The sequence below is a fragment of the Chelonoidis abingdonii genome, chromosome 8 (genome assembly GCF_003597395.2).
Source record: "Chelonoidis abingdonii isolate Lonesome George chromosome 8, CheloAbing_2.0, whole genome shotgun sequence".
Classification (NCBI taxonomy): domain Eukaryota; kingdom Metazoa; phylum Chordata; order Testudines; family Testudinidae; genus Chelonoidis; species Chelonoidis abingdonii.
Window position 1 is genome coordinate 51,928,299 of NC_133776.1, and position 27,571 is coordinate 51,955,869.

The 27,571-nt window shown below is 46.0% G+C and overlaps 1 protein-coding gene across 4 annotated transcripts in view; it reads right to left on the reverse strand.

The window, feature by feature from the left end:
• DGKG (diacylglycerol kinase gamma) overlaps window positions 1-27,571 on the reverse strand; it is a 178,717-nt gene that overhangs the window by 76,950 nt on the left and 74,196 nt on the right. For all 4 annotated transcript variants that reach the window (XM_075068609.1, XM_075068611.1, XM_075068610.1 and 1 more), the window contains 9 exons: window positions 24,346-24,463; window positions 22,860-22,948; window positions 21,934-22,050; window positions 20,390-20,488; window positions 18,660-18,776; window positions 17,490-17,563; window positions 16,844-16,918; window positions 16,616-16,701; window positions 15,634-15,723 (listed from right to left, as the gene is read on the reverse strand). In XM_075068609.1, coding sequence (XP_074924710.1) covers window positions 15,634-15,723; window positions 16,616-16,701; window positions 16,844-16,918; window positions 17,490-17,563; window positions 18,660-18,776; window positions 20,390-20,488; window positions 21,934-22,050; window positions 22,860-22,948; window positions 24,346-24,463 — 865 coding nt within the window. The remainder of the gene's footprint in view (window positions 1-15,633; window positions 15,724-16,615; window positions 16,702-16,843; window positions 16,919-17,489; window positions 17,564-18,659; window positions 18,777-20,389; window positions 20,489-21,933; window positions 22,051-22,859; window positions 22,949-24,345; window positions 24,464-27,571) is intronic.

The window sequence follows — 27,571 nt, forward strand, 5'->3', positions numbered from 1 at the left end:
TTTAATTTAGTAGCAGCTAGTCATCATATTATTTAGGCATTCATCAGACAGGATCTTACTTCTTGGGAATGACAGCTGAAGGGAATCTACCACAGATATTCAAGACAACATGATATCTCCTTTCACATTCCTAAGGCACTACCCATGTTGATCTCACTTGCTTCTCTGCTGTTCTTCAGGATCATTGTCTTTCAAGCAGCACAATCAGATGGACTTGCCCTGTCTCTGGCAGAGTGGAGAAGAGATGTACAATGAAAGGGCAAAATTACTTACTACTATTTCTGTTTATGGTCTTTCTGCTTTGTTCTACATTCCCACTTCTTCCATGCTCAAGAAAGTAACACTGTATTTCTCATCCTCCCTCACACCACCTTGGTCTCTGCCCCAAGACTTTACAATTCTATGCATAAGTCTAGAGATAACCAACAGATGGGTGAACACAAGTAACAGTGTACAGCTATGATTAGTGTATTAATCAAAAGTCACAGACCTCAATTGCCTAAACATTTGTAAGTGCTTTGAGACATCCATCATTAGTGGGTTCTTAGAGAGATTTAAAGAAGGCTTACTTAACGTCTCATTTTTACCAAGAGCTCCTCCCATTATTAAGTAGGGATGAGGAGAGAAGGTTGGCAATTGTTGCTTTGTTGGAAAAACTTGACAAATGACCATAACAGCATGTAATTGAATCATTAACAGATCTTAAAAGTGCAAAAGGTGACACTGATTGATCTATAAATCTCCAACAAGTTCAATTATCTCATATTTGCATTATCTTATTGGGTATCATATAATTTTCAGAACTAGTTAGACGAACTTCACAAACAAAGCACCACCCATGCCAATATTTCTGTATTTTAGATTTGATTAGATAACATTCAAATAATTCCTTATTGTGACCTAAAAATTTTTCTTTGCCCGTGATCATTTTTATGTAACTACTTATTTAGTCTGTATTTATAGATGTGCTTTATTTTATGAGGCACAAAGTACCATGTAGCACAAGTAACATGTAACCATGTAAATAATAATCATATTAGCTCATTATTCGCTGTGGTTTATTAGTCAAGGCTATTAGATTAGCAAGGAAAGAATGGACACTTCTGGTAGTTAGCCTACTTCTACATAGCAGTAAGAGTTAATAGACGTCCTGCATGATAAATAAAAACCATTCCCAAACTGAATCAATAAAAAATAATTTTTCAGGAAATTTGCTCTCCTTCTTTAAAAACTTACCCATTTAAAGTAGAATGTTTAAAATAGGCACTGAGAGATGATTACAAAAAAACAAAAAAATCTCACCAAAAAAATCAGTTTTATTTGTTTTTATGTCCAAATAGCTAGGATACCCATTAAAAATATGTCTTCAAGACAGGTCTAGACAGAATCGCTGGAATGTGGTCACCAGAAAAAAGGAGCTGTGACTCTGTACCTTATGTTTCAGGAATAGCAAACCCAAAGTAGGATGGTCACCTATTGAAATGGTTAATTTCTAAAGAAGGGAAGTGGGGTCTGACAAGGGTTCTGTAAGGATAGTTTGTGGCTGATGGGAAGAGAGCTCAGGTTAGAGTCTTACTAGCAGGTATGTGTAAAGGGCACGCAGGAACTTCTTCTTAACATGGTCTGCTCTCTCTCTCTTGAAGGCTCTTCCCCTGATTGCATGTTCAAGACCTTACTCTGAGGGCAAGAAACTGGTTAGAAAGAAGCGAAGTGCATCAGAAAAGTTAGGCAAAGGGTGAGGAATGTGGAGTTGTAGTGGGTTTAGCTGTTATCTTTCCCTCTCTGGATAGGAGAGAGCCACTTCCACTTCACTGTGTTCACTTGTGGTTAGCCCAGTCGCAGGGGGAATTAGAGACTTAAGGGCTACGATAATTGAGGCCCTGCTCAAAGCAGTGCAGAGCCACAAAACAGTATGTTGAGCTTCTGGCTCTCGGGCCAGGGAAAGCATTGCAAACAACCGTTTGCCTATGGTGGCAGCTTGCCACCCAGAAGTTGGGATTGCAGCAGGGGGTAGGGTGACCAGGGCCCACCATAGTCCACTGGGTCCCATGCCCAGCGGCCTGGACAGTGGCGGAGAACCTGTGCCACTGGGTCAGTGGGGATCCTAACTGTAGCATACCGATTCCAGTACGACAGTAAATAACGGGACAAAGTCTGATTTCCCTGGGACCCGTCCTACCACAACTGGGGGGGGATGGGGGCTCGGCGCCCAGGTCCTCCATCTCCATTCACGGTATGAGGCTGCCAGCAATCCAGATGTTTTCCTCTCTGGGCTCAGCTCCTTTGGGGGCAGGCCGCAGCCTGGTTTTGGCCACAAGTTCCAAGAGGACTGCAGCAAGCAAGAGGCATCTGTGTCCATCTCTGGACTTCTCTCCACTGAGCTGTGGTCCCCACTTCTATACTTCCTGTCCAACCTTCTCAAACTTTCAGTGAGAGGGCAAGAGCTCAGCTGGCTTCACCAACCAGGCACAGAGGAAGCCCTTCACCCTCTGGCTCAGAGGGAAAGCCACCCACCTCACTGCGGAGTCAGAATGATCCATGTACGGGGGAATTAGAAAAAAAAAAAAAAAAAAACAAAAACTGTGCTGTAAGTTGACCAGAAGACTCAAAATCTTTCTAAACTATCATAGGAGCATTTCCGTATAATCGCCTATCCGTCTTGCTAGGAGTACAACCAAGGAAGGCTTAGTCAGTGGGAGGGAGGAAGGAAATGACTGAGGGAGGAGTAAGGAGGGGGTAGGGAGGGCTTGTGTTGGAGTTTTCATGCTGGTTATGGGGAGAGTTGTGGAGGAGGATCCCCAGCATACTCATCCTTCATTTGTTATAGGGTTACTCCTATAGGAGTCCAGTGCTTTTGATTCACCTCTTTTCCCAAAACATCCTATTAAATTGATTGAAGGTGATACTTGGCATTCTTGAGTTACAGCAGGGACATGTCTGAGTCTCTGCTGATCGATGTGATTATTCAGTAGACGTTCTGAAATGTATTGCAAGGTAAAAATACACTGAAGCCACCCTGGTGAAGTAAATAAATTACAGTACCTGTACACACATGAATATGAGGATCCCTTAAATGTTGGGTGTTATCTGAGGAACCCAATATTTAATTAGCTTCAAAAGTACAAATTGATCAGCGCTTTACTACCCTATGATTAGGAGGAGAAGTCCTACAAGGAGTATTCAATTTGGCAGCTGTATTGCCACCTAGAACAGTATACAGGAAAATATCAGGACTTATTAACCAGTTGAGAGAGTGTTGGAATTAACCAAATGTTGTCTCTGATTAATCATTGTCATGTATCTTTTTCTTGCCTTGACTGATATGATGTACTTCAAGGGGACCTGAAAACTGGACTTGAACCATTACACATGTAATGATATTGAACTAACATTGTGATTTTAATAACTCCAATAGGTGCTCATTATATGGAGGGTGGAAAGACCGATAAGGGACAAAACGCCCATGTAATAAAACAGTTTTTATAGAAATATGCACTGTCTGTGGCATGTGGTTTGGTCCCTGGCATGCAATGTTGTAATATCTTCTTTGTAATAGGCCACCTCTCCAACCCAAAGGATAAACAAGCACAAATATGTATCTATTGAAATAGCACATGCATCTTTTATTCTCAATGGCAACAATGAATGCAATCTACATTACTAACGGAGAAAAAAACTCGCTTGGCTATGCGAATAGATTCGTCGGAGCGACACTTGACCACGTGACCGGCATTGTGAGTACGAATAAGCATAGATACCGTGGATTGTATGGTTGCTGTCTGGTTTTAATTTTCTCTATACACATTAGTTGATGGATAACAATATAAGATAGAGAGTAAGGCAAGGTGGATACCAATTACATAACTTACTGACAGTGAGACAACAAATTCAGAAATTATCTGCCTGCTCTAGAACTATTCTGGACAGCGGCACTTACGAAGCTGAGTGATTATAAGCACATGACTCGCAAGGCAATTTCATTTTTATTTATCTGTATCTCTCAATTATGAAAGAGCTATATGTTCATGAGACAGTGTCCCCGATTATACTAGCGCCAATTGCACTGCCTATATTCTGGACTTACTCAGTAAGTTCTAGGATCTATATCACTTCTCCTGTTAGGTTCAGTTGATGAGGATGTTTTCGTCCTTATTTAGAACATCATATTATAAGGAGACCTCACAGAGGCCGTGATATTTTATATCAAATGTCTACTGCTTATCTTTAGGTTAACTATTCCAACTAATCCTCAAGCTGGAGACTGCCAATATACCCATTGTATAGACTATCCATAATTTCCAACCCTGACTAATGGCAAAGGTTGTATAAGCGTGATATAGATACTCCAGCGAACAGGTTAACCATAATATACTTTCTTTTCCATGGCAGCCAATAGCTTTGTGTTAGCATGTGCTAATCCGTCTGTCACATGTCACTTCTTTTAAGGGGAAAAATATATATGTGCTCTGGCTCTGTAATATGCATAAGGATGATGTTTTTGTCACCCGGTGCTCCAAAAAGTCCCCTGTACTCGATAACTTGCCAGGAAGGAGAGAGAATGAGAGGCAATTATCTACCCCCATGCTGTTCTCTGTCACGTGTCTGTGAAATGTAGAAATAAATCCTGTGAGATCTGTCTCTAAATCCCTCTCTGTTTGCTAAACTAATCACTGTTCAGTGCTAGATATCAGAGCAGATAGAGTCTGCGCAATGAATAAAGTGCCTCATATTAAATGACATTGCTCTCAACATTCACATCTCTCGGATTCTCTGTCTGCTGATGTTTTCTTGCTAACGAAATATTTCCAGCTGCACTGTTAAGAGCAATAGTGAAACATCATACAGTGTCCTTATATGCACACAACATATCTTAAAGTGACTGCTTGTGTGATTATCTTGAAGGATAATCTTTACTTAGCCTATGCCAATCATTCTTGGATTTCTCATTTTAGTGGTGGTATCTGTCTGCCTCTGTATGAGGTCGTAGTGCGACTTTGTCATTTAGACATTAGGATTCATCATGAACTGGGCAGACGGTTATTTATATCGAATTGCGAATTATGGCAGTTTTTAGATTGAGTCTTGGAAAAATGGTCTTGTATGTTGATTATTGCAATTACATACCGATTGACAACTTAAAAGGTAACATGCGGTAATTATTTTAAAATTCTGTTCTGTTAGTGAAAACTTACATATTTCTGTTATATTCATATTAAAGCTTCCAGTTACTTATTATCTATGGGTTAATTAATGTTGTTTCAACATAGAATTAAGAACTTTTAGAGGTATTTCTGCAGGTGCAGAGGTTTATATGCATGATATGCATTATACATATGGTAACGTTTAAGTACTGTTCTATTAAGTCTATGCAAACCAATATAGTAAAACATTCATACTTATGGATGTTCAAACTTTAGGTGATGGTATCACTGCCAGCAGTGTGCTTGCCATATATTACACGTACTTTATTTTTGTGCTTTCATATTTAAATAACAAATGAAGTCAGTTTGCCTTTTTTACTTCAGACACCAGTTTATCAAACTCTTGCTGGACTTGATTATTCATAGTAGTTAAAACAATTGTACATAGGAGAGTGTAGCTTTCTCCCCCATCATCTTGATCAACTTTCTTCCCTTAGGAGGGCTTTTTTCAGGCAAAGTTTCATGTTATAATTACTATTCATTTCGTCAGGAGTGTCAATTCTCTTTAGGAAATTTGACTGCAAACAGAGCATGAGCTCTGCTTTATCAACTGGCCCCCATTTCAAGTTCCAGTTTACAGGCAAAGTTCAATCTTTCAGAATCTATTGGGATTTTTTCTTTCACAACTCTTGTAAGCCCACAGTAGAGAAAGTTGACGAGAGCAACCTCCCACTAGCTAGGAATTACTGAGGGCCAATTCATGTGAAAGAAAATAGTTGCTCTGTCACAAGCAGAATTCATCCACTTTCCCTTACTATAATTCATATAACTTTTGCTAAGTCAAGATATGTGAATTGAAACATTTTATTTGAGTGTCCGTTAAACCTCATTTCCAAACATACTCTGGAAAAGATGAAACAAATAAAACATAGGATAGCTGAGGGCAATGCTGGAAAGTTTCATTAAAAGAGGCGCTAAAATAATGGGCTTTCTTCTAGTCCGTATCTAAATTGGCATTGCTTCATTGGAAGATCACATTCAACGACACTGGATTTACAACCCAACTGACGATGTGGCCTTAGAAAGCGCTCTGCTTTACTTACATGATAATTACATAGTGAATACGTATGTTTTTACATTGAATTACGTTTTCTTATCAGATACTCTTGTTTAGTTGTCGCTGCCAGATTTTCCTATTGCAATCTGTACTTCGAATAGATACAATATTAACCCTATATGCTATTACACTTGTTAATTACTGCTACTTATGTAATTACTGGTATTCATAATAGTTATTTATAATTGTACTGCAAATGTATTAACTAAATGGAACAACTAAATCACCATTAATGTAAAGATTATTTACATGCAAATGTGGAGTCCCACAGACTGATTTAAAAGGATATCTTTGCAATGGGTGGAGTCAGAAAATATGGAAAGTGGTGAAAAGAGGTCTGAGAGTGTTTTCATCCTATGTCAGTTGCATTTATGTGCCACTAATTTTGCCACTCTGGAACAGGGCCTGCAGTAATTAGCTGGTTGTGTTACTGAAGAAAGATCCATGGACTCCAACTGTGAGAAGAAATAGGTGATCCAATCATTTTGATAACAGATATATCGCAAAGGGTGTTTACCAGGCTCATCTGTTACCTGTAGGTATCCAGGAGATGTAAATTAAAATACTTCAATAAACCCCACCCACTTAACCAGTGCATTTTTAAGATACCTCAGTTTTTCTACTGCAGATTTGCGGTTACAACAGTCAAGACACTAACCTGTATGAAAAACCGTTTTAACCAATGTGTTACATTTCTGTAGTATTTCAATGCCCTCAGATGTAAAATGGGAACTTTCAATTCTTATCACAATACATCTTGAATTAATAATGGTACATTATTAAAATGATAAAGAAAATAACTCTGCAGTTTCAGAATAAATTGGAGGAACAGTACCTAAACTTTCTCAAAAAAAAAAATCAATTCGAAGCCCTATGACCATTGGGAATCCATTTCTTTTTCATGTTTTAACTTATCTGCAAGTTCTTGATTGTTTTAATGGATAAACTTCAGTGAAATTCTCTGTTGTTGGACTGCGTCGCGTCTTCCTTTGGCTGCACTAAAGGGAAAACACGTTGAGATCTTCTTGTCCTAGCTCTTGCTGACTTATTATCTACCATGTAAACCCAGCTAGAAATACTCTTTTGAAAAAATCAATTGTAATGCTTAGGATTTATGTTTACTTGCTGTTTGCTTCTTCTCCAAATGTTATTCAAGGAACAACTGTTAATACATAATTTCTTTACATACAAAGCCTTTCAGTCTACTGAGGCTATGTGTATAGCCTCTTCGTGCATTTATCTCCTCTGAAGTAAGACTACTTTAACATTGTGCAGGTCGCATCGCTTTTTATTTAAACTATTCAATTGATGTATGTCGCGACCATAGGCGCAAATTATAAAAGAAGGATCCGCGTTATAGTTTCAAAGTATGGAATCCTTACCGAGAAGAGCCCTGATATCAGTCATTATAATCTATGTTCTTGCATCCTCTCAGGAGTATTTAATGCAATAACGTTTGTGGTTTTTCGCATAGGCAAAAATTGGCTAAAGGACTCTTGTAAAATGGGAATTAATTATCTATCTTGTATGACGATACTCTAAGGATTTGGATTTGTTAGTTATTTTCACAGCGGTTAATGCCATCTAGCAATAAAGGGAAGCGTTCCAAATTATTGATATTTTCTTCTTTTGAAATCATGTTGCAACGATACGTAGATGAGGCGGTAAAGTTTGGCAGAATGTTTGTCTCACCTTCACTGCCCCTACTATTAGACATAATGGGTTTCCTACTATTGCAATGGGGTTATTTTCTAAAAAACTTTGCTATTCATTTTCTGCAGCCTAGGGATTGTGTCCCACGTACACTTTGGATTAGATCCTTGGGGCTGCTGTAAATCAATACAGAAAATATAGGTAGACAAATGGGGCTCTTGCAATTTACATAGTCTGGCAAGAATTGCCTTTAATATTTTTTCTAGGAAAGAAAAAAAGTGGTCTATAACCACAAATACAAGAGAGGAATAGTAATATATAATCTCTTGTGTTATTATGTGTCAAGTTCAGACATGGAGCTAACTGGGTGTAAACTCTAACTTCAATGAAGATTATACCTTTGGCTGCACAGAACTGAATTTGGCCATAAACCATGACTATTTTCATCTTATTTTCTTGAAATTATTCGTGTTTTATCCTGCTTTCTTCTCTACCACCCTAGTTATTTTTGGCCTCCCTGCTATTCCCTTGCCTTCTTTCTACCTCTTCCACATTGCAGCCTGGCAATCTAAGTCCAAAGGTCCAATTCTGGTGCAGGTTCTTTAACTCTGTGTAAACTTGATGAACTGAATGTTCACCGGATAGAAAAAAAAACAGGTTTTATAAAATGCATTGCATGGAAATGTAAAACTTGCTAGATTATCAATTGAGGAGCTGCTTTGAATAATTGTTAGTTACTCTCATTTAACATTACACGGTGTACGCATCCCAATTCGCTGGGGTTGAAGTATTCATTTTTCGTTAGGAACTCTACTGGAGAAACTCTGATGCAGTACTTTTTGCTTCTTTGGCAGTGAAGATGCACACTGTGTCCTACTTCATCTCTTTACCTTGGCCTGTGTTGCTTACTAACCAATTTTTTGCCACTGCTGGCCAGAACACTCTGTGTGCTTGAGCTTGGTTGATTTGCTCTCCAGTCGTATGCGGAGACCAGAGGCGTTTTTATTCAGGTAAGTCAGCAACCCTCTCTATCGTTTCAGCTTGCGACATTTTTCCATGTAATCCTTTTGGTTTTTGCAACCACAGCAAGGCATGCACCATGAATAATCACTACCTGACTGTGAAGTTGGTACTATCCTAAATGCTCGGCGTTCTCCACATCTAAAGTTGAAACATGAGTTTCCAATAGCATAGAGCACAGTCAGAGTTCAGCTTATCTGAGGTGTTTAATGTGGGTTTCTTTTTCAACTATGTTGATTCCCTTTTAACACCACTTCCCAGCTGCGCTTCTATTCCCACCTGCCTGCTCTTAGCCTTCTGCTGGCCTTCACTGAAATCAATGGAAATGAACAGGACATGCTGACCTGATAGTCAATGTGGCAGTGTTAGGAGATGCATGTGTCGTACATTAAGTGTACTCAAATTTGCTCTTACTATTGGATGTTTCTATGTACTAAGATATCAGGCAGATAGAAAACAAGTTCATCAGATAATCACATCATGTTAAAAAACACACTCTACGCTCCACATCTAGTGTTTGAGAGAGGAAAACCTGGAAGGCACAGGAGAAGTTACAACATCCCATATCCATACACTACATCAATTCATGGTTCAGGCAAAAGAAGCCTCTAAAATTAATTTGCTTTGGGATAATAAACAACAGTAATCACAAATACAGCCAAACAGTTCAACTTGACATGGACTATTGAGTGGGACCTGAATAAACGCTAGCGCTATGAGGTCCTTTACCGTAGCAAAGAGCCCCGAAATTTGGCCTTGACAGACCATTGCAATAATTTCACTTCTTTAGCTTCTGTTGGTATGGTAAACCAGAATAATGCAGTTGGTGATTCCAACCATTTATTCCTTCCTAAAACAATTACCAAAAACAATGAGGAGTCCGGTGGTACTTAGACTAAAAGATTTACTTGGGCATAGCTTTCTGTTAGTCTTAAAGGTTCCCAATGACTCCTAGTTGTTTTATGTGGATAGGAGACTAACACTGTTACCCCATGAATACTAACATTCAGGTGAGTGTCTGCGGTGTCAAAAAGAGCAAGCTTAAAAAGGGGAAGTTTCAGTGGTCCTCCTACTTGAGGTGGCTTATTCTAAAGATTCCAGTGCATCAAGTATTATTCTGGCCTTTATTCCACTGATAACCACTTCAAAATATCAAAGTTTCCATTTTGTGACAAAGTTCCTCCTACTACTCTGTTTGTGTCGGGTCCCTGCGTGTATTGCCAGATTTGCTCACTCAGTGAATCTTCCCCACAGGTCTGGGTTCAACTCCTTCTGGTTTAATCAGGAGTGTGGGAACAATTTGGGGGACTTCCGCCCGTCTACTCGGGGTGTCCGCCTCAGGGCCCTGTGGATTGAGCTGTCTATAAGTACCTCCCGGTATAACAGCGCATGGACAGCTAAACTCCTGGGCTACTTCCCCATGCCTCCTCCAAACACACTTTCTTTAATCCCTCACCACAGATCTTCCTCCTGGTGCCTGATTTTGCTTGTGTACTTCTGTCCTCCAGCAGCACCACCCTCTCACCCTCAGCTCCTTGTGCCTCTTGCTCCAGCTCCTCACATGCACTTCCCTTTACTCTGGCTTCCCCTGCCTGAACTGGGAGTGATGCTCTTTTTATAACCCAAGGTGCCACCTAATTAGGCCTGCCTTGATTGGCTGCAGGTGTTCTAATCAGCCTGATTGCCTTTAATATAGTTCTAGCAGGTTCCTGATTATACTTCTAGTGCAGCCCCTGCTCTGCGTCACTCAGTGACAGAAAACTACCTCATCCGGAGATGACCAGTATATCTGCCCTTACCAGCTCCTCTGTACTCCATTGTGCATTGGGGTCTTTCACACCATATTACTCTGTCGAGTACATGTTCCAGATTCTAGTAACTACTCCAGACATAGCTAGTCTTACATTGTGAATCCACTGCAGACATGTCCTCTAATGAAACGTTCAGTGATTTACTAAAAGAAAAGCCTATGTCAGCATCTAGTGAGCTTCTCTATTGATGTGAGGCTCACTTCTGTGCTTGTTTGATAGCCGGTTCATTCATATAGAACCACAAAAGACAAGATAAACACCTCAAAATTCCTGGCACTACCTGATGACTGATCCAACCTTGTCAGAGACTTTCCATCCTTTTAGTCATCAGATCCTTCCTAATCTAGTACCAGCCGATCCTCCCGACTATCACTCTCGCTCAACTAATTGATGTGGACTTGATTCGTCTCGTTTTTCCCCAATTCGTGCGCCCAACTCACCATACTCGGCACTTCCTGGCACTCCACGAGTTATCTCTCTCTCATAGCCTATATATTTGTGATCATTCCGTACCCGCACATACTCTCCCTAGGTCCTTCAGAGCTTCGTGTCGTTCTTTATTATATACGGGCACCAAAGGGTACACGGTCTCTACTTAAGTATTTACAATCCACTCGTCCTCTTAGAATTCCACAAGTTCTAGGAGCTGACGCACAGTCATTAGAACAAAACTCCGAATGTTGTTGGCATGAAAGGTTAGTGCCACTCAATTGAAACAAACTACAGGTTAGGAGAAGATGAAGGTTCATTACCACCTGGACCTTTCAGTAGTTTTCATTGTTTCTCAGAGTTCTGGGTTGAATTTTTAGACCACCTATTATTTTTGCACGAAGATAGTTTAAGCCGATTCCTATTGTGGACCTGAGAAAGAACTTGTTATAATAGACACTCTCCCCACTTTGAAAGGTTTTATATCGGCTAATGAATGTACTGTACATCGTCTTGATCAACTCTACATTCTACAAACCAACAGTAATGGCGGAGCATCCCAAGCTCTCCTTCTATATCGTAAATAGTTCTTAAATATATTAATTGATCTATGTAAGTTCTCATACAGTCACAAATAACATTTATGAAATGCAGCCTGTTCATGGTTTTTAAAAATATTATAATTACCGAGAAATAAAAATAAGCCTCATTCACAACTCTTAAAATTAGGGATTCCCAAGTAACCAAAGTATTAAGAACAAACAATAACCTAAGACACTATGCAAGTAAACAAATGTATTACCCTTACCATTAAAGCATACAAAAGGATAATGATGTCATTCACCTAAAGATATGAATACCTTTATGTGATTATACTGCCTAACTAAATCAAGTTAAAATAATACATTAGTTATTATCCGATATAACAACCTGATTCTGACCCCTTTTTCTTTGTTCTTTGTTTTTTATTTCATTACAGTTATTCTGTGATTTTTATCAATTGCTATTGGTACGGGCAAAGGAAGTAATATATTAAGTCAATGAACAGTGAAAACATGGCTGTTACTTTAGATATCCTATATATTACGAGTCAATCACGAAAGATATTACTGTACCACATGTTTTAAATGTTATAATATGGCAACATCTTCATTACACAGATGTCTGCATGGGTTGTGATAATTATAAATATAAATTATTCTGATAGCAATTGTGTGTTCAAAGGACCTTGATGTTGTTGTCGTTTTTTGGTGCAGGGCTTATTACTGTAGAAAACTGTTAGTCTCTATCTCAAACACTGTTATTTAAATGTTATTTATAACTATCTTTCCTGTCATAAAAAATTGAAGGCTATGTTTTTTGAAATGCTGTACTGCGTCAGAGGTCTCGAGGCTGTAATATGTTTAATGTAATTTTTAACATGTTATATATCTTCTGAGAGTATCACAGAATCACAGATAATTCGCGGCCCTTCAACAGTGGACCTCGAGAAGGTCATCTAAGTCCAAGCCCCTGCACTGAAGCAGGATTTCAGACTATACCTAGACATCCCTGCCAGGTGTTTGTTCTAACCTGCTCTTAAAAACCTTCAAAGACAGGCATTCCAAATTCTCCCTTTTGTAACCTTTCCGGTAGTACCTAAACTATCCTTATAGTGAGAAAATTTTTGCCTACTAATCTAACCCTAAATCTCCCTTGCGTGCAGATTATCCATTTGCATTCTTGCCAAACCTTCATGACATGGAGAACAATAATCATCCTCTGGCATCATAAACAGTCCTTCAAACATATTTTGTAAGACTGTTTTATCTGTTCTAACTCAGTTCTATCTCTTGCTCAAGACTAAAAATCCAGTTTTTAATCTTTCCCGTTTCTAAATCTTTTACCATTTTTTTGCTCTCCTCTGACTCTCTCTCCAATTTGTTACATCTTTCTTAAGTATAATGCCCAAAATCAGACACAGTGCGCCGGCTGAGGCCTCATCACTACTGAGTACAGTGGAACAATTACCGTCTGTGTTTACATATGACATTCCTATAATACACCTGCATATCAGACTTATTTGGCATCGCATCACATTGTTGCGCTCATATTCTTTGTGATCCACTATAACCACAGATAATTTTCCCAGGCCAGTTTACTGGCCTACCCCAGTTTTGATTCCCCATATGTTTTGGGATTTTAATTGCCCACCTATGAGACCGTGTTTTGTCATTTTGGGTGATTAGTAGTTGGTGAGATTTGTTGTTTGGTGCTTCCCACTGAGTTAGTTTGGTTCTTTGGATACAGAATTAATTAAGATGTTGAGTAGGGAAAAATTTATTGGATGGTGAAGAGATAGATTTTTTTGTGTCCTAGGTGTTTTATTGGTTTTGTAGTTATGAGTGTAGGGGATATTTAGTTTGGAGTGTGTTAGAGGGTTAGAGTAGTTGTTTTTATTTGTTGGGGAGTGGTGGTTTTTTGGTAGTAAAGTTGGCAACAAATGGAATGTTTAGATTAGGGGGGCAGGTGAGCACATGACTTGATGATGGAAAGGCTAGGGAACTGGGATTTGTTCATGTGTCTGTTCAGAGAGTAAGAATCATGGGGTATGATAGCTGCTTTCAACTACCTGAAAGGTGTTGGTTCCCTCAAAGTGAGTGGAATCTAGACTGTTCTCAGTTGTATACCTGATGACAGAACAAGGGAAGTATGCTGGTCTCAAGTTGCAGTGGGGGAGGTTTAGGTTGTATATTAGGAAAAACTTTTTTACTAGGAGGGAGGTGAAGCACTGGAATGGGTTACCTAGGGAGGTGGTGCAATGTCCTTCCTTAGAGGTTTTTAAGGTCAGGCTTGACAAAGCCCTGGGTGGGATGATTTAGTTGGGAATTGGTTCTGCTTTGAGCAGGGGGTTGGACTAGATGACCTCCTGAGGTCCCTTCCAACCCTGATATTCTATGATTCTAAGAACACAGCTGCCACTAACAGCTCGGTGGAGACGTAGATGCAGACAGGTTAGCTTTGCAAATAAGCAGGTAGAGAGGCCAATGCAGATGTATCACTTAATAACCCACAAAAATGGAGCCCATGTGACAAGGGCCTGTCACACTCTCACACGTGCAGCTGGTTGCTGTACTTGTATGTGTGCCTCGCTCGCCCATCCCCTGGGCTGGCTTGTCTTCTCAGGCCTGCTCTGTGCACAGACTTGTGCTGGTTTAACTAAAGGTGTGCGATGGAGCCATTGCAGCCCACCACGTAGACACTCTGATTTCTGTTTATATCTGTGCAGCTGAAGTCAGCTCCTTACCAGCTAAGCTACACTGAAATTAGCGCACCCATCCAGGGCTTTGCATCTGTTTAACAACAGCAGTTTTTAAACTGATGCAAGTTAATCTGGCGCAACTCTTCTGTGTAGACAAGGCCCCAGAGCACAGCCTCTTCAGAGCAGGGCCTGTGTCTGTTCAGAAAACAACAACTGCATGTGAGTGCAATAGCAGGCTAGCTACATGGAGTGAGGCGCTGGCCGAAGGCACCGTTGCTGTAAGAGAGATTGCCATTCTAACCGGGACCCTGTAGCTTGCTCCATGGACATGGACTCCCATGCCCAGGCGATGCTCTGTGAGGGTGCTAGGGTCTGCTGGCCGGGAGCACGTTACAGGATCGGGGCCTCAGCTGGGATTTCATTTCTCCTTTGCTGGCATTTTGATGAAGCATCTGATAAACCATTCCCACAGAAAGCCAATTCTCAGGCTATTTCAGGGGGAGGATGGGGGAGATTGGAAACAAAAGTGTGCCATGAAATGTGACTCTTGCAGTGGTGACAGAGAGAACTCCCTGTTATTATTCCCTATTTATAGAAACAGCAGCTCTGGTGTACGTGGTACACATGAGAGGAGAATATGACAAGATCCCAAGGAGCTCCCTCATCCCAGTTAGCTAGGTGATATACTTCGAAATGGCAATTCCTAGCTTGTCTGTGAGCTAGATCTCAAAGCGCTTTACAAAGGAGGTCAGTGCAGATGGGGAAACTGAGGCACAGAGCATTAAGTGGCCTGCATAAGGTCACCCTGCGGCAAAGCCAGGAATAGAACCCAAAGGTCCCAGTCCACTGCTCTATCCACTAGGCCACACCCTCCCCCAAGGGTAGAAGGAGGAAAAGCCCCTCACACCCCATAAGAATTTGAATCCTTTGCCTGGGCCGCTCCAGCAGATCAGCTGTGTGTCTAGGAAAGCAAAGGGGTGACTCACCAGGGTACATTTTCAGCCTGATGCAGCTGAGTTTGCCATGTTCACTAGCGTTAACAGCGAGTCCTCGTGCATCTGGATAGCAAGCACGGTGGTGACTTTGTGCCATGCGTCCACACATCCCGAGAAGGGACAGTTTGCCCCCGGGATGTACAGCACGTGACTAAAGGCATCTTAGAAGTGTGTTCTGTGGTGCTCGGGGTGGAGTGAGCCAGCTGGCCAAGTCAGGAAGCCTCACCTCCTCCCCAGCGCAGACACCTGGCCAGGTCGTTGCCCGTTCCCAGTGGCAGGACAGCTACAGGGGGGTGCTTCAGCAAGTTCGCCTTGTCTGCAATGCAAAGAGAGAAGGCTGTTAGTACAGACACAAGCCAGCGGCCTCTCAGCTAAGTCCCCGTCCTATCATCCACAATGCAGAGGCTCCCGGGAAAGCGCAAAGAGCTGAAAACCAGACTCATCCTTTCTGGGGAAAAAACAGAGTGATTCTGCTTCTTCGTGGCACTGCAGATTCCAGGGAGAGCCTGTGCCAGCTTGGAAATGGGGAAAATGCATGTGAAAGCATGAGCATACCCAGGTAGCAAGCAGGTGTCCTCTACCCCTGGCAATTCCATCCACAAGAGGGCAGCTCGCAGGCAGGAGCCAGTGTCTGATAGCTCAGCCTGCTTGCCAGGAGCTGCAAGAATATGCCATTGGTAGGCGGCTCCTAACACAGGGCAGCAATAGAGGCTCAGAGGGGTGTCTTCAGAAGAGAGCTCCGCACACCAGGGAGAAGCCATGTGACCCGGTGCGGTGGGCAGGCCACGGGGCAGAGTGTGGAGAGGGGTTCGAACCAAAGAGCCATGGGAGCAGAGAGGAGCAGAGGGGAGGCTGCAGAACATGACAGGGACAGGACAAAGCCAGAGGGGTGGCAGTGAGCAGGGCTGCTGTGGACAATAAACCAGACAACAGGAGGCAGGCATTTTCCCAGCACTGGGGAAGGCTTGGGGGCAGCAGTAAACCAGCGCCAAGTCAGGCAGGAGAGAAGAGAGTTAGGGCAGAATGGGGCCCTGCTGCTCCTTAGCCTAATTTCTGGGGACGTGCAGGTCTGTTCCCACCACACGGAGTCAGACCAGTGAGCTCCATCACAGCGTCCCATCCAGGCTACAAGCGCGGCTGCTCCATGGTGCGGCAGCTTACACAGCTCCTTAGCTCAGGTCTCTTGGGCACCTGTGATCCCGAGTTACCTATGCAGTCCAGGATCCAGCCAACAGTCCCATCCCCGCCACATGCCAGGACACGAAAGTCTGGAGTGTCCCGGAAAAAATTCAACCTGGAAAGTGGAAGCACAAGGAGGGAAAGTCAGGTGATCACAGGGGATGGCTTATTGCTGGCAGGGGGGTGGGAGCGGACGACAGTGGCAGGGAGAGGTAAGGATGGGGTTTGGGGATGAGGGCTGTCTATCATCTCCATACCCAGGAGTTGGTCCCCCTCGGTCCAAGCTGTACACTTGTCTGGGGTTGAGCAGATAGTGGAATTTTCGAAGGACTCTGTGGAAATAGAAGGCGAGTGAGAGACGGAAACAGAAGGAAACTATCCCTGGAAAGAAAGGAGAGCCATGCAAATGGGCCGTCTGGCCTACAGGATGCAGACAGAGAATCCACCCACAGGGCAAGGCTGACCCTGGGCAGATCCCATTACAGAAATCCCGGCCAGAGCCTGCCACCAGGAGGGGCTGCTGTTGTTTACTCTTAATCTTTGCTCATTATGTGGGGCTCCTAGCAACACAAACAGAGAGGAAGAAAAGTCAGCAGCAAAAACTCAGTGCCCCAGGGAGCCGGGCACCCCGAGCACTCCCCACTATACTGCAACTTTCACCCAAACATCCCTTGGCTGGCAGGTGAAGGACGGCCCGGACTAGCTCCAGCTTACTCATACCATGGAAGGACCAGCATGGTTAGTAACAGGGCCCCCAGTCTGCCCCAGGGGAACCTGTGCAGGTTGCCTCTGTCCCATGCAGCTCCCCTCATCTCTACCTGACCCTAAGCTCCCCAGATCCATAGGCCTGACTGGGGAGGGAGCAAATGCTCAGCCAGTGCCTCCGGGGAGCAGAGAACGTACCTTTCTCCTTGTCTCCCTCCACTCTTGGGATTCACGAACACCAGCAGAGGGTGGGTCCCAGGCCTGGGGGTGATCTGAAATGCGAAGAGCAGAACATGGCCCGCCCCTGAGACATGTATGAAAACCACTCATCCACGGGGGGGGGAGGGGGGGAGCCTTGGATGAGCTCGAGTCACCAGGGCCTGCTGAAAAGGACGCAACACAAGCCAGGATGGAGAGAACCCAGCACGGAGGAAGGCACCAGTGAGGGACACTGAGTGCAGGCTCCACACCATGGCTCCACGCCCAGTGGGGAATTGCCCAGCGGATGATGGGGGACAGGACAGGGCAGAGCCGTGTGGCTGCTCAGCTCTGCCTGCTGATATTTTCATCATTAACGATGGGCGTTATGATGCAGGCCCCAGGCCCATTGCACCAGGTGCTGTCCAAACACAGAACAAAGAGACGGTTCCTGCCTGCAGTCTATAGAACAGATGGATGCAAGAGATGGATGGGGAGCACAGGGAAACAGGGAGATGATACCAGTGCCATAAACTGACCGCTCACTGAAGCTGTGCCTCAGAAACAACAGGCTACACAAGAGAGAAATAAAGGCCTCTGTGGGGAAAGGATTGCAGGGTCACTGACACGCCAGGACAGGCTGTCCCAGAGTTCATTCTAATACCTGGAAGTCAGTAGACACAAGCAGAGCTGGCCAGCAGGGGGAACGTGACCCCAGCCAGCCATCAGAGTGCAAGAATAGTCTAGCTCCCTGTCAGGCCCCATCTACACGACGCGTGAAAATCGATTTTAGATACGCAATTTCAGCTACGAGAATAGTGTAGCTGAAATTGAATATCTAAAATCGAGTTACTCACCCGTCTTCACCGCGCCGAATCGATGTGCGCAGCTCGCCATGTCGAATCCGGAACTCCGTTTGTTTTGGTGGAGTTCCGGAATCGATGTAAGCGCGCTCTGGGTTCGATATATCCCCGTCTAGACGAGACACGATATATCGAACTCCGAGCTTTCGATTTTAACGCGCCGAAATGGCGCATCATATAGACGTGGCCTCAGACTCTCATCCCCTGCTGGCCTGGGCCTGAGACTTCAGCACCCTGCCCCTGGGTTTCTCACTCCCAGGTCAGCATCTGAGCCTCCTGAAGACCGAGGCAGCTCAGAGCCACTTACCTGCAGGCCGTGCCCGTCCAACGTGGTGGTATTGAATTTGAAGGTCTGGGCGGTGTCGTCTGGACAGGTGCTGGCAGGGGAATCGCTGTCTGATTTTCTGGGGTGGGACTGCCTGTCCTTTTAGAAAGAAAAAGATGCACGGAATCTAACACACGAATGAAGAGCGGCGCTAAGAAGGGGCATTTGTTTGTCAGACTCCAGTTTCCAGGATTGGTCTAGCAGAAACAAGTCCCCATGGGGGCATGAGGGGCTGACAGCCTTGCAGTTTCCACGACAGTGGTCATAGTGTAGGCACAGGACCGAACACCCTGACTGAGAGCCAAGTCACAGTCGCTCAAAGACCTGGAAATCACACGCCAAGGTAACAGCCACACCCAGCACAACTGCAGCCTGCAAGCATTGCCCCCCGCATCCATTGAGCCTCACTCCAATAGTGCCATCCCCAGAGAGTATGCACCGAAGGACGGGAGATGCCTCCTCATGGCACAGTCGGAGCTGTGATCTGCTGGTTTCTTCCATAGGCCCAGTTACAACCTGCTACATGGTGGGGGAAGACATTTGTGTGTGCATGGTTATAACAGGCCAAGTGCCTGGGCCATGGTGGCCCTGCCCCTTCCCCTCCCTCCTGGGAGTGGGCTTCTGCTGGAAGTTTATGCTTATTTATTATGTGCCATGCAGGTTCCAGTGCGGCTGAGGAGGCAGTATCTGCTACTCAGCTTCCCAGGTCCCTTGGACTCCCCAGGGAGATTATAGATGAATCTAGAAGCTGAGTGGAAGATACCGTCTCCTTAGCCACCCTGGAACTTGCATGGCCCATATAAAAGCTCAGCATTCTCTGCCAGCCATTACCTGGCTGCACCACTCCAGCACTCCACCCCGCATCCCAGAGGTCCCCGCCGCCACTCGCTGGTTCCTCCTCTCCTCCCTGCTTGGTTCCCCTGCCGCCTTGTCCCTCCTGATTGGCGGGGAGAGAGGAGGGATGCATACTTTGAGCAGCGGTGGTGGTGGGTGGACTGAACAGGGAGCGGGGGTAGGAGAGGAGAGACGCATGCAGCAAACGAGGCTGAGCAGGGGAGGGGGCGGAGTCTGGGGTGGAGCAGGGATGGGGCTTGGGGTGAAGTGTGGGCAGGGTTGTGGAAGGAAGAGGTGGGGGACGGGGAGCTCGCCTCCCCGAGGGGAAGTTTCACCTGCCACCCATGTGTGTGTGGTTTTGCTGGGCGGTGCGCACTGCAAAACTGAGCCGATCCTTTGAAAGCCATAGTGTAATTGGACTGAAGAGGTTTCTTTGTGTTCAGTAAGGCCAGGAATGTTGTGGGTATGAGGAGCTGTGCACTCTTTACCTATCCGGCGCATGGCAGGATAGCATTTTCATATTTGCAGTTGCAAGCTTCCAAATTAAAGCAGCATGCGGTGGTCAGAGTTAAGGTTGTGCCTTGCGGTTCCTTGAGGGGTGCCCTGTGGGCGGCATCATGTCTGTTGCTAGAGGAGTGAGCATGCTGCAGGGCTGCGATGCTACTGGGCTGATGCAGGTCTATTGGTATCGGGTTGGGATGACTGCTGCCTTGTCTTAGGATTGCCTTGCTCCGCGGGGCTCGCAGGGTGGAGCCATGCACTCAAGCAGATGTGGCTTTGAGTTACCATAGGTTTTTTGGGGGGGGAGGGGACATTGAAGAGGGCATGTGCACGCCCGTGCCCCTCACTGCCGTAAGGGCCGGAAGAGGCTGACTTACCAGAACCACTGGGCAGATGTCAGAGGGCAGCAAGATGTGATCCTTGAGCTGCCCCCCATCACACTCTGGCTTCACATGGGAGGCACATTTGTTGTGAAGCTGGGAAGAGAGAGAAAGGAGCATGACTGCCTCCTCTCCCTGCCCCTCCCCTCCAGGCAGCTGGCCTCTCAGCTCTGGCTCTCCAACCCTTTTTGCTGACAGTATTATGCATGGAAGCCCCAAGCACCACAGACCAGAGAGCCCTGGGCATGGTAATATGGGCTGAAGCAGGAGGAGCAGAGTTCAGCTGAGGGGTTTTTATCCCCCATGCCAATCGCTCTCTGCAGTAGCTCTCCCCACTTCCCTGCTGCCTGGAATCCCCTCGTATCATTCTGTCCCTGCTTGTTTCCGCCCTCTTCCTGTTGCCCTTGTCACGTCCCCCACTTTGCCAGGATCTCAAGGGAAGAGGGCTCAGGGCTGCTCTACTACATGTCACAGTTTTGAAAAATATTTTTTTGTCTCAGATGGAGATGAAAGTCCCAACTGTGCCATTTTGGGGGGAAGGGATCTCCGGAACGTGCCATTGCAGGAGAACCGAGGCAGAGTTTTTCTGCTTGCCAGCCGCCCTCCTTGGCTCGTGTCAGTTTCCCCACAGGTGGAGCATGAAACTAACAAGAGCCTTCCTGGCCTCATTCGGATTTCTGCCATGGAACACTTGGATTTTGCTGCAAGGGGCATTGTGCCAATGGAAGGGTCGCAACCTGCTCCACCCCTAAGTGCCATTGTGCTGGGGAAAGTGACGTGTTGTGGGTTCCTGCAGCACAATGCCTGAGCTGCCAAATCCTCGGCCCTGAGCTAGGGAGTGCCAGGGTGACTGTCCCTCCCTGGGCCGCCTCTCAGATCTCATCTCTAACCCGAAGGAAGAGACGGTTAAAGTGGGCTGAGAAACCAACTGAGGCTTCTCCAGGCCTGCCACAGCCTTTCCCTCCCACTGGCAGAGGCCATTGCCTGTATTTGTCATGCTGGCACAACGGGCCGTGGGACTTGTCAGACCCTGTGTGAGTGCCGCCAGGGCAGCCGAAGAGCTCGGGTAGCCCAGTTCTCCTGGAGAGCTGGCACCATTCTCTTCCCCCTCGCAGAGCCTGTGCATTGGGCCACCTGTTTTGGCCGCAGAGTGAGCCCAGTGTTGATGGCAGTTGCTCAGTCACAGCTTGAAAAGACACAAGCTTCCCCTGCAGCCCCGGCTGACAGACCTGGACCCAGATATAGTGGGGTCACAAGTAAGTCATTCATTGTTCACACCGAGCCAGCCGCTGGCTTCTCAGTGGAGCCGCTAAGCACTCACAGTAACAGCAATTCATAGGAGGGCTCACAAGGAATGGGGCGGGTACCTGCTCATTTCACACAGGCCAGCAGCTCTTCTTCTACTTGCCAGGTGGTAATGGGCTTTTGAACATTCCTGACATGGGCTGGTAACCTAAGAGCAAACGGTTTTGTGTATCGCACCCCCCGGAGCCATTCAGTCTCCCTGACATCCCTGCATAGCGTCCTCTCCATGTACTCACTGTGATTTGACACCATGCACAGTGTAGCCCAGTAATACCCTGGTAGCATTTGATGCTTTTGTGGCACCGGTCACACTTGACTGGGGAGTTCCCCTCGATCCAGGTGTGCTGCATGACCTGAAAGAACAGGTGAGAAATTAAAGAGAGATGGTGCCATCTGGGCCAGCATTGAAACCCAGAGGCTAACGGGCAATGGGACTTGGACACACAGGGAATCTGTTGAGTCAAAGGTCTCTCAGGAGACCCTGGATAAAGAGGGGTCTGGACTGCCACTGCTCCGTTCCCTTGGACACTGGCCTGCTTTGCACACCAGACAACGGCAAAGAGGCCCAAGTACCAACAGGCGCTGTCCTGTTAAAAAGAGCTGCTCTGCCAAGTTCTCAGACATCTCTCTTTGCCCTGTTCTGAGGGGGTAACTGGATGCAGGCTGTCCCCGTATGGCCAGCCAGCCACAAGGAAGACTGCCGGCCCCATCCTCTGCTGCTCCTCCTCCTTGGGAGAGCCAGTGCTATTATACCTTTGTAGAGCCTGGCACGTAGTGCAAACCATGGGAACCAAAGGGAGCTGCAGGTCAATGGGCAGGGGTGGTTATATGGGGGGGGGAACTGGCCCCATCCTCACTGTCCCCAGTATCCATTCTGGTGGAGCTTTGGACCACTCCCAGCTGCATCTCAGGTGAGTCCATTGGCCAATAGTCTGCTAACCCCCCAGCTAAGGTAGAGTGGAAGTCCTGTTACTGAAGGGGTGAGGGGTGCCCATCCTTCCACTGCCTCATCTCCCCTGCTGAGTGCAGGTACATAGCTGAGTTGCCAGCCACTCTCACAGGGAAATCCCATGGCTGTCTCCGATAACAGCACATCCTGCATGGGCGTTAGCAGAGCTGGACGGGAAACCAGACAGCAGTCGTGCACACACGTGCTACTCACATTTGTGTTTCTCTTGGATTTCACGTATGTGCTGATGCACGAGGCAATCTCTTTGGACACACACCGTTCATGGACGGTATATTTACAAACTGCAGCAGAGAGGGGAAAAGAAGTCAGCTGTGACCCCTCAGTACATGCACGCTGCATACACTTCAGAGCCGCCCCAGGATACAGACAAGAGCCAGAGCTCCCATGCATCCAGGTGATGCGCTGTGTTGGCCAGAGCCAGAGTCAGAGCAGGAAGGCAAGTAGTGGGAGCTACCCACCATCTCGCCTGCCATGTGAAGGGGTAGGCTGCCTGCTAGCTTTTGAAACAGAATGAGCCAGAGCCTGCAGGTTTCCAGCAGCACATGCAGGGAAAGGCTGAGCACCTTCAAACTCCACTGACCTCCAGGGGGAGCTAGGCACTCACTGCCTCCCAGGCACTGCTCCGCAGTTGCAGTCTCAAGTCTCTACCATTGAATTAACAGGAGAGCAGAAAGCCTGGAGGAAGATGCTTCAGGGAGGGGAGAGCAGTGCCCCCTGCTGGCAGAGATGAGTGATGGGCACCGTATAACTGTCTAGGGAGCTGCGGTATTGAACCTGACCATGAGCACTTTGGAGGATCCAGCGGAACTCAGCAGCTGCGAGGAGAACAGGACCTCAGTGCAGTGGTTATCTAGTCTCTGGACCTTGGGAAGAGAGGTGCCTTACTGGGAAGGAGGGGTTGTTTGCTTGGCTGAGCGTTAATGTTGACACTCCATTCTCAGCTCTCCCCGGTTGGGCCAGGGCACTCCAGGCACGGGAGAAGGACCTGGACTAAGGGAAGGTTTTACATTCCTTGGGCAAAACCAGGTGAGTTAGGGATCGAAGTTCAGACTAATCTCTGAATTTCCCAGCCTTTTGAGACTGCAATCAAACATGTCAAGTTACGCAAATGCAGCTTTTGTTAGAATCATAGAGTCATAGAATATCAGGGTTGGAAGGGACCTCAGGAGGTCATCTAGTGCAACCCCCTGCTCAAAGCAGGACCAATCCCCAGGCAGATCTTTACCCCAGTTCCCTAAATGGCCCCCTCAAGGATTGAACTCACATCCTTAGGTTTAGCAGGCCAATGCTCAAACCACTTGTTAAGGATAGGAAAGCAAGAAAGGGCCAGAGCCCCATTATCCAGAGCTGGGGTTCTGGCTGTGGCCCTGTTATCCAGGGCCAGGGTTCCGTCTGCAGCCCCGTTATCTGGGTCCAGGGTTATAGACTCATTGACTTTAAGACCAAAAAGGACTATAGTGATTTAGTCTGGCCTCCTGCACATCATAGGCCACAGAACCTCACCCTCCCACTCCTGCAATAGACTTGCTTTCCTTGGATGCTTGTGGCACCCAAAGCGTCCTGAAAGAAATTACAAGGGCTGTGCTGCAAAGCAAGGGCAGGGGCTGAACGCTGGTCAGTGTGCTGCAGTGCGACAGGCCATGCATGGGGCGCAGAGGGCTAGGAGGGCGGGACTCACAGGAGCAGCACAAGCCTTGTTTCCGGACCCCCAACAGCATGGTGCGACAGAAGTTGCAGTACGCAGGTTTCTTGAAGTGCTTCAGTCTCCAGGCATGCTGTCCGTCGTCCTTCACGTTCTGCAGGCAAAGCACAGTGGGAGTTAGGGAGAGGCACAGTGCAGGTCTGGGGTAGATGGGGCAGCAATTCGCTGACACCAGGGACTGTTCGAGGTCCGGTCTGGAGAGGGCAGCTGATCTGCTTGTGCTTTTCCACTGTGTGTTTAAGGAAAATAGCGGGTCATTTGGGTAGCTTTACCTATTGCTCCTCATTGCTCGTAAAAGCTCCCTAGAGCCAAACACTGACAAACAAAATCCCCCTCCCCCAACTTCTTCCCATTAGCAAAATGGGAGGGTGTCTCTAGCAGGGTCCTGCAGGGGTCAGTCCTGTATCCGGTACTAGACCATATTTTCATGAATGACTCGGATAATGGAGCGGAAAGTATGTTTATACAATAAGCTGGGAGGGGCTGTCAGCATTTTGGGGGACAGGACTAGAATTCAAAATGACCTTGCCAAATTTGAGAATTGGTCTGAATTCGTCAAGCTGAAATTCACTAAAGACGAGTGCAAAGTACTTCACTTAGGAAGGAAATATCAAATGCACAACTGCAAACGGGGGAATAACTGGGTAGGTGATAGTACTGCTAAAGAGGACTGCGGGTAATAATGGAGCACAAATTGAATATGAGTCAACAATGGGATGCAGTTGCAAGAAAAGTGACTATCATTCTGGGTTGTTTTAATAGCAGTGTTGTACGGAAGCCACAGGAGGTAATTGTCCCACTCTACTCAGCACTGGGGAGGCCTCAGCTGGAGACTGTGTCCAATTCTGGATGTCTCACAGTAGGAAAGATGAGGACAAACTGGAGAGAGTCCTGAGGAGAACAACAAAAATGATAAAAGGTTTAGAAAACTTGACTGATGAGGAAAGGCAAAAAAACTGGGCCACATTTAGTCTTCAGAAGAGAAGACGGGGGGGGGGGGGGGACCTGATAACAATCTTCAAATATGTTAAGGGCCATTGTAAAGAAGATGGTGATGAACTGTTCTCCATTTTCTCTGAAGGGAGGACAAGAAGCAATGAGATTAATCCACAGCAAGGGAGATTTAGTTTAGAGATTAGGAAAAATGTTCTAATTATAAATGTAGTTAACTCTGGAACAGCCTTCCAGCGGAAGTAGTGGAGTTGCCCGTTTGCTGGGGAACTCGGAAATCCCTGCAGATAAGGTTGTCCCTTCGGGTATGTCTACACTGGAGCAGGAGGTATCATTTCCAGCTTGAGTAAACATACCCGCTCTGACCAAGCTAGTGTGCTAAAAATAGAAATATCACTGCAGCAATGTAAAGGGTGGGATGGGACAACCACCCAAGTATGTGCCTCAGGTTTCAGACAGGATCATACTTGGGGTGACTAACCATACAGCTGCTCATGTTGCTGCAGCCACACTTCTATTTTTAGCATGCTAGCTCTACGAGCTGGAAATCATACCTCGCGTGTAGACGTACCTATAGTGTGCCAGGCAAAGAGATGTACAAGTTAAACTATTACATAGAATATGCTTCACATCTAGCTTTCTGGTTTGCTAGATCCTCCTGAACAGGTGGAAATACGGCAGCTTGGTACCTACATACATGGACACATTCCTTATTAACGATAGCTTGGGGGAAGACCACGCTATAAACAAATACGAAACCATCCGGCACTATTCAACCTTCTTCCAATATTAGGCGGATAAGGACACTCTGAACCAACAGCCCATGATGCTGGCTATCATCTTATTTTCTGGGACTGTAAAGGCCATCATTTCTGTACCGAAGAATCCTAGCTCGCTTCCATATAAACAGTGGGGCTCCAGACACTCAGCAATCTAGAGAGGAATTTCCCAGATAGATACTCTCTCTCTCAATCTCACACACACTTGAGTTTAATAAATAATTCATTTCACTCATTTTGCCTCTTTCTGTTTACCAGCTGCCCACAGGTAGCTTACAATTGATTCCAATGTATTTGCTATGCAAAGTCACTTGCTGAACAATTAAAGCAAATCATTCCGGCTCAGCCTGTGCCCAGTTTGTTCAACCTTCAAGCTGTGCTGATTCTAGAGACATTACACACAATACGTTTGTGTTCTCTGATCGGATGAGCATAGCTCTTAGGCCCAGGTTTAAGGCACAGGCACTTTCCAATAGTCTTAAAATTCCCTGTTCCCTTCAACGTTCCTGCCAGTCAGTTTGTTCGCTAGCTTATCTGGGGAGGTCAAACACAAGAAGGGGCACAAACACAGCTGCAGTGAATGCGTTTCACATTTCAAATGACTACGGACAGCAAATTTTACCGGGATGAATTCAGGCCTAATATACACTTTACATATAAAGAACTTCATCAGAATGAATAATTAACCTCTGGAAGTCAGGAAATACCTTAACTCTGCCTCTTGTACTTCATCACACAGTGAATCAGTCCCAAAGCAGACACGGGGCTATCATCAAATATTTGACCTGCTCTTCACATTTTTGAAATGATTAATAATAAAAAAACCTATTCCACATGCCAAACAACAAGCCTGGTGTGCTTGAGATCCCAAATGGCTGAGACAAGAAAGAGACTGAAATCTTAGGTGGAAACCAGGGGTGCTGGAACTCGGGGGGAGGAGGCCATGGCAGTAAGGGTGAGCAACGGGAGGAAGGGGCAGGGTCTTGGGGGAAGGGGCAGTGCTAGGGCAGAGCCTCAGGAGGAAGGGGTGGTGTGGGGGCAGGGCTTTGGGGAGGGGCAGTGTGAGGCGGTGGGGCCATGGTTTTGGGTGCTGATGGGCCCCCCACTGTTAGGAAGTTTCTGCTGCCCCTGGTGGGAACGCCTTTTAACAGCCAGGCTAAAGCACTTTTCTCTTTCAAGATCTAAAATCTCTGTCCTCAGGTGTCTCTCCTTAGAGCTGCTGATGCCACTGGCAGCTGGAGCAGCATGGCCCACCCTGCACTGGACGCTATCAGACTAGACCACAGAACACAGAGAAGCCTCAGAGCCTGAACTCAGGCCTTGGCAAGTAGGTGATGTGGCAAATTGCCGGTACTGTTCTCTGGGTCTCGCGCTGTCTCTTCTCTGGGGTAGGTTCAGGGTGATATTGCTTGCCTCTGAACCAGTTCTTAATCACTCCCCTAGTGTCCTTGGAGGAGGGGAGTGGAGAGGGA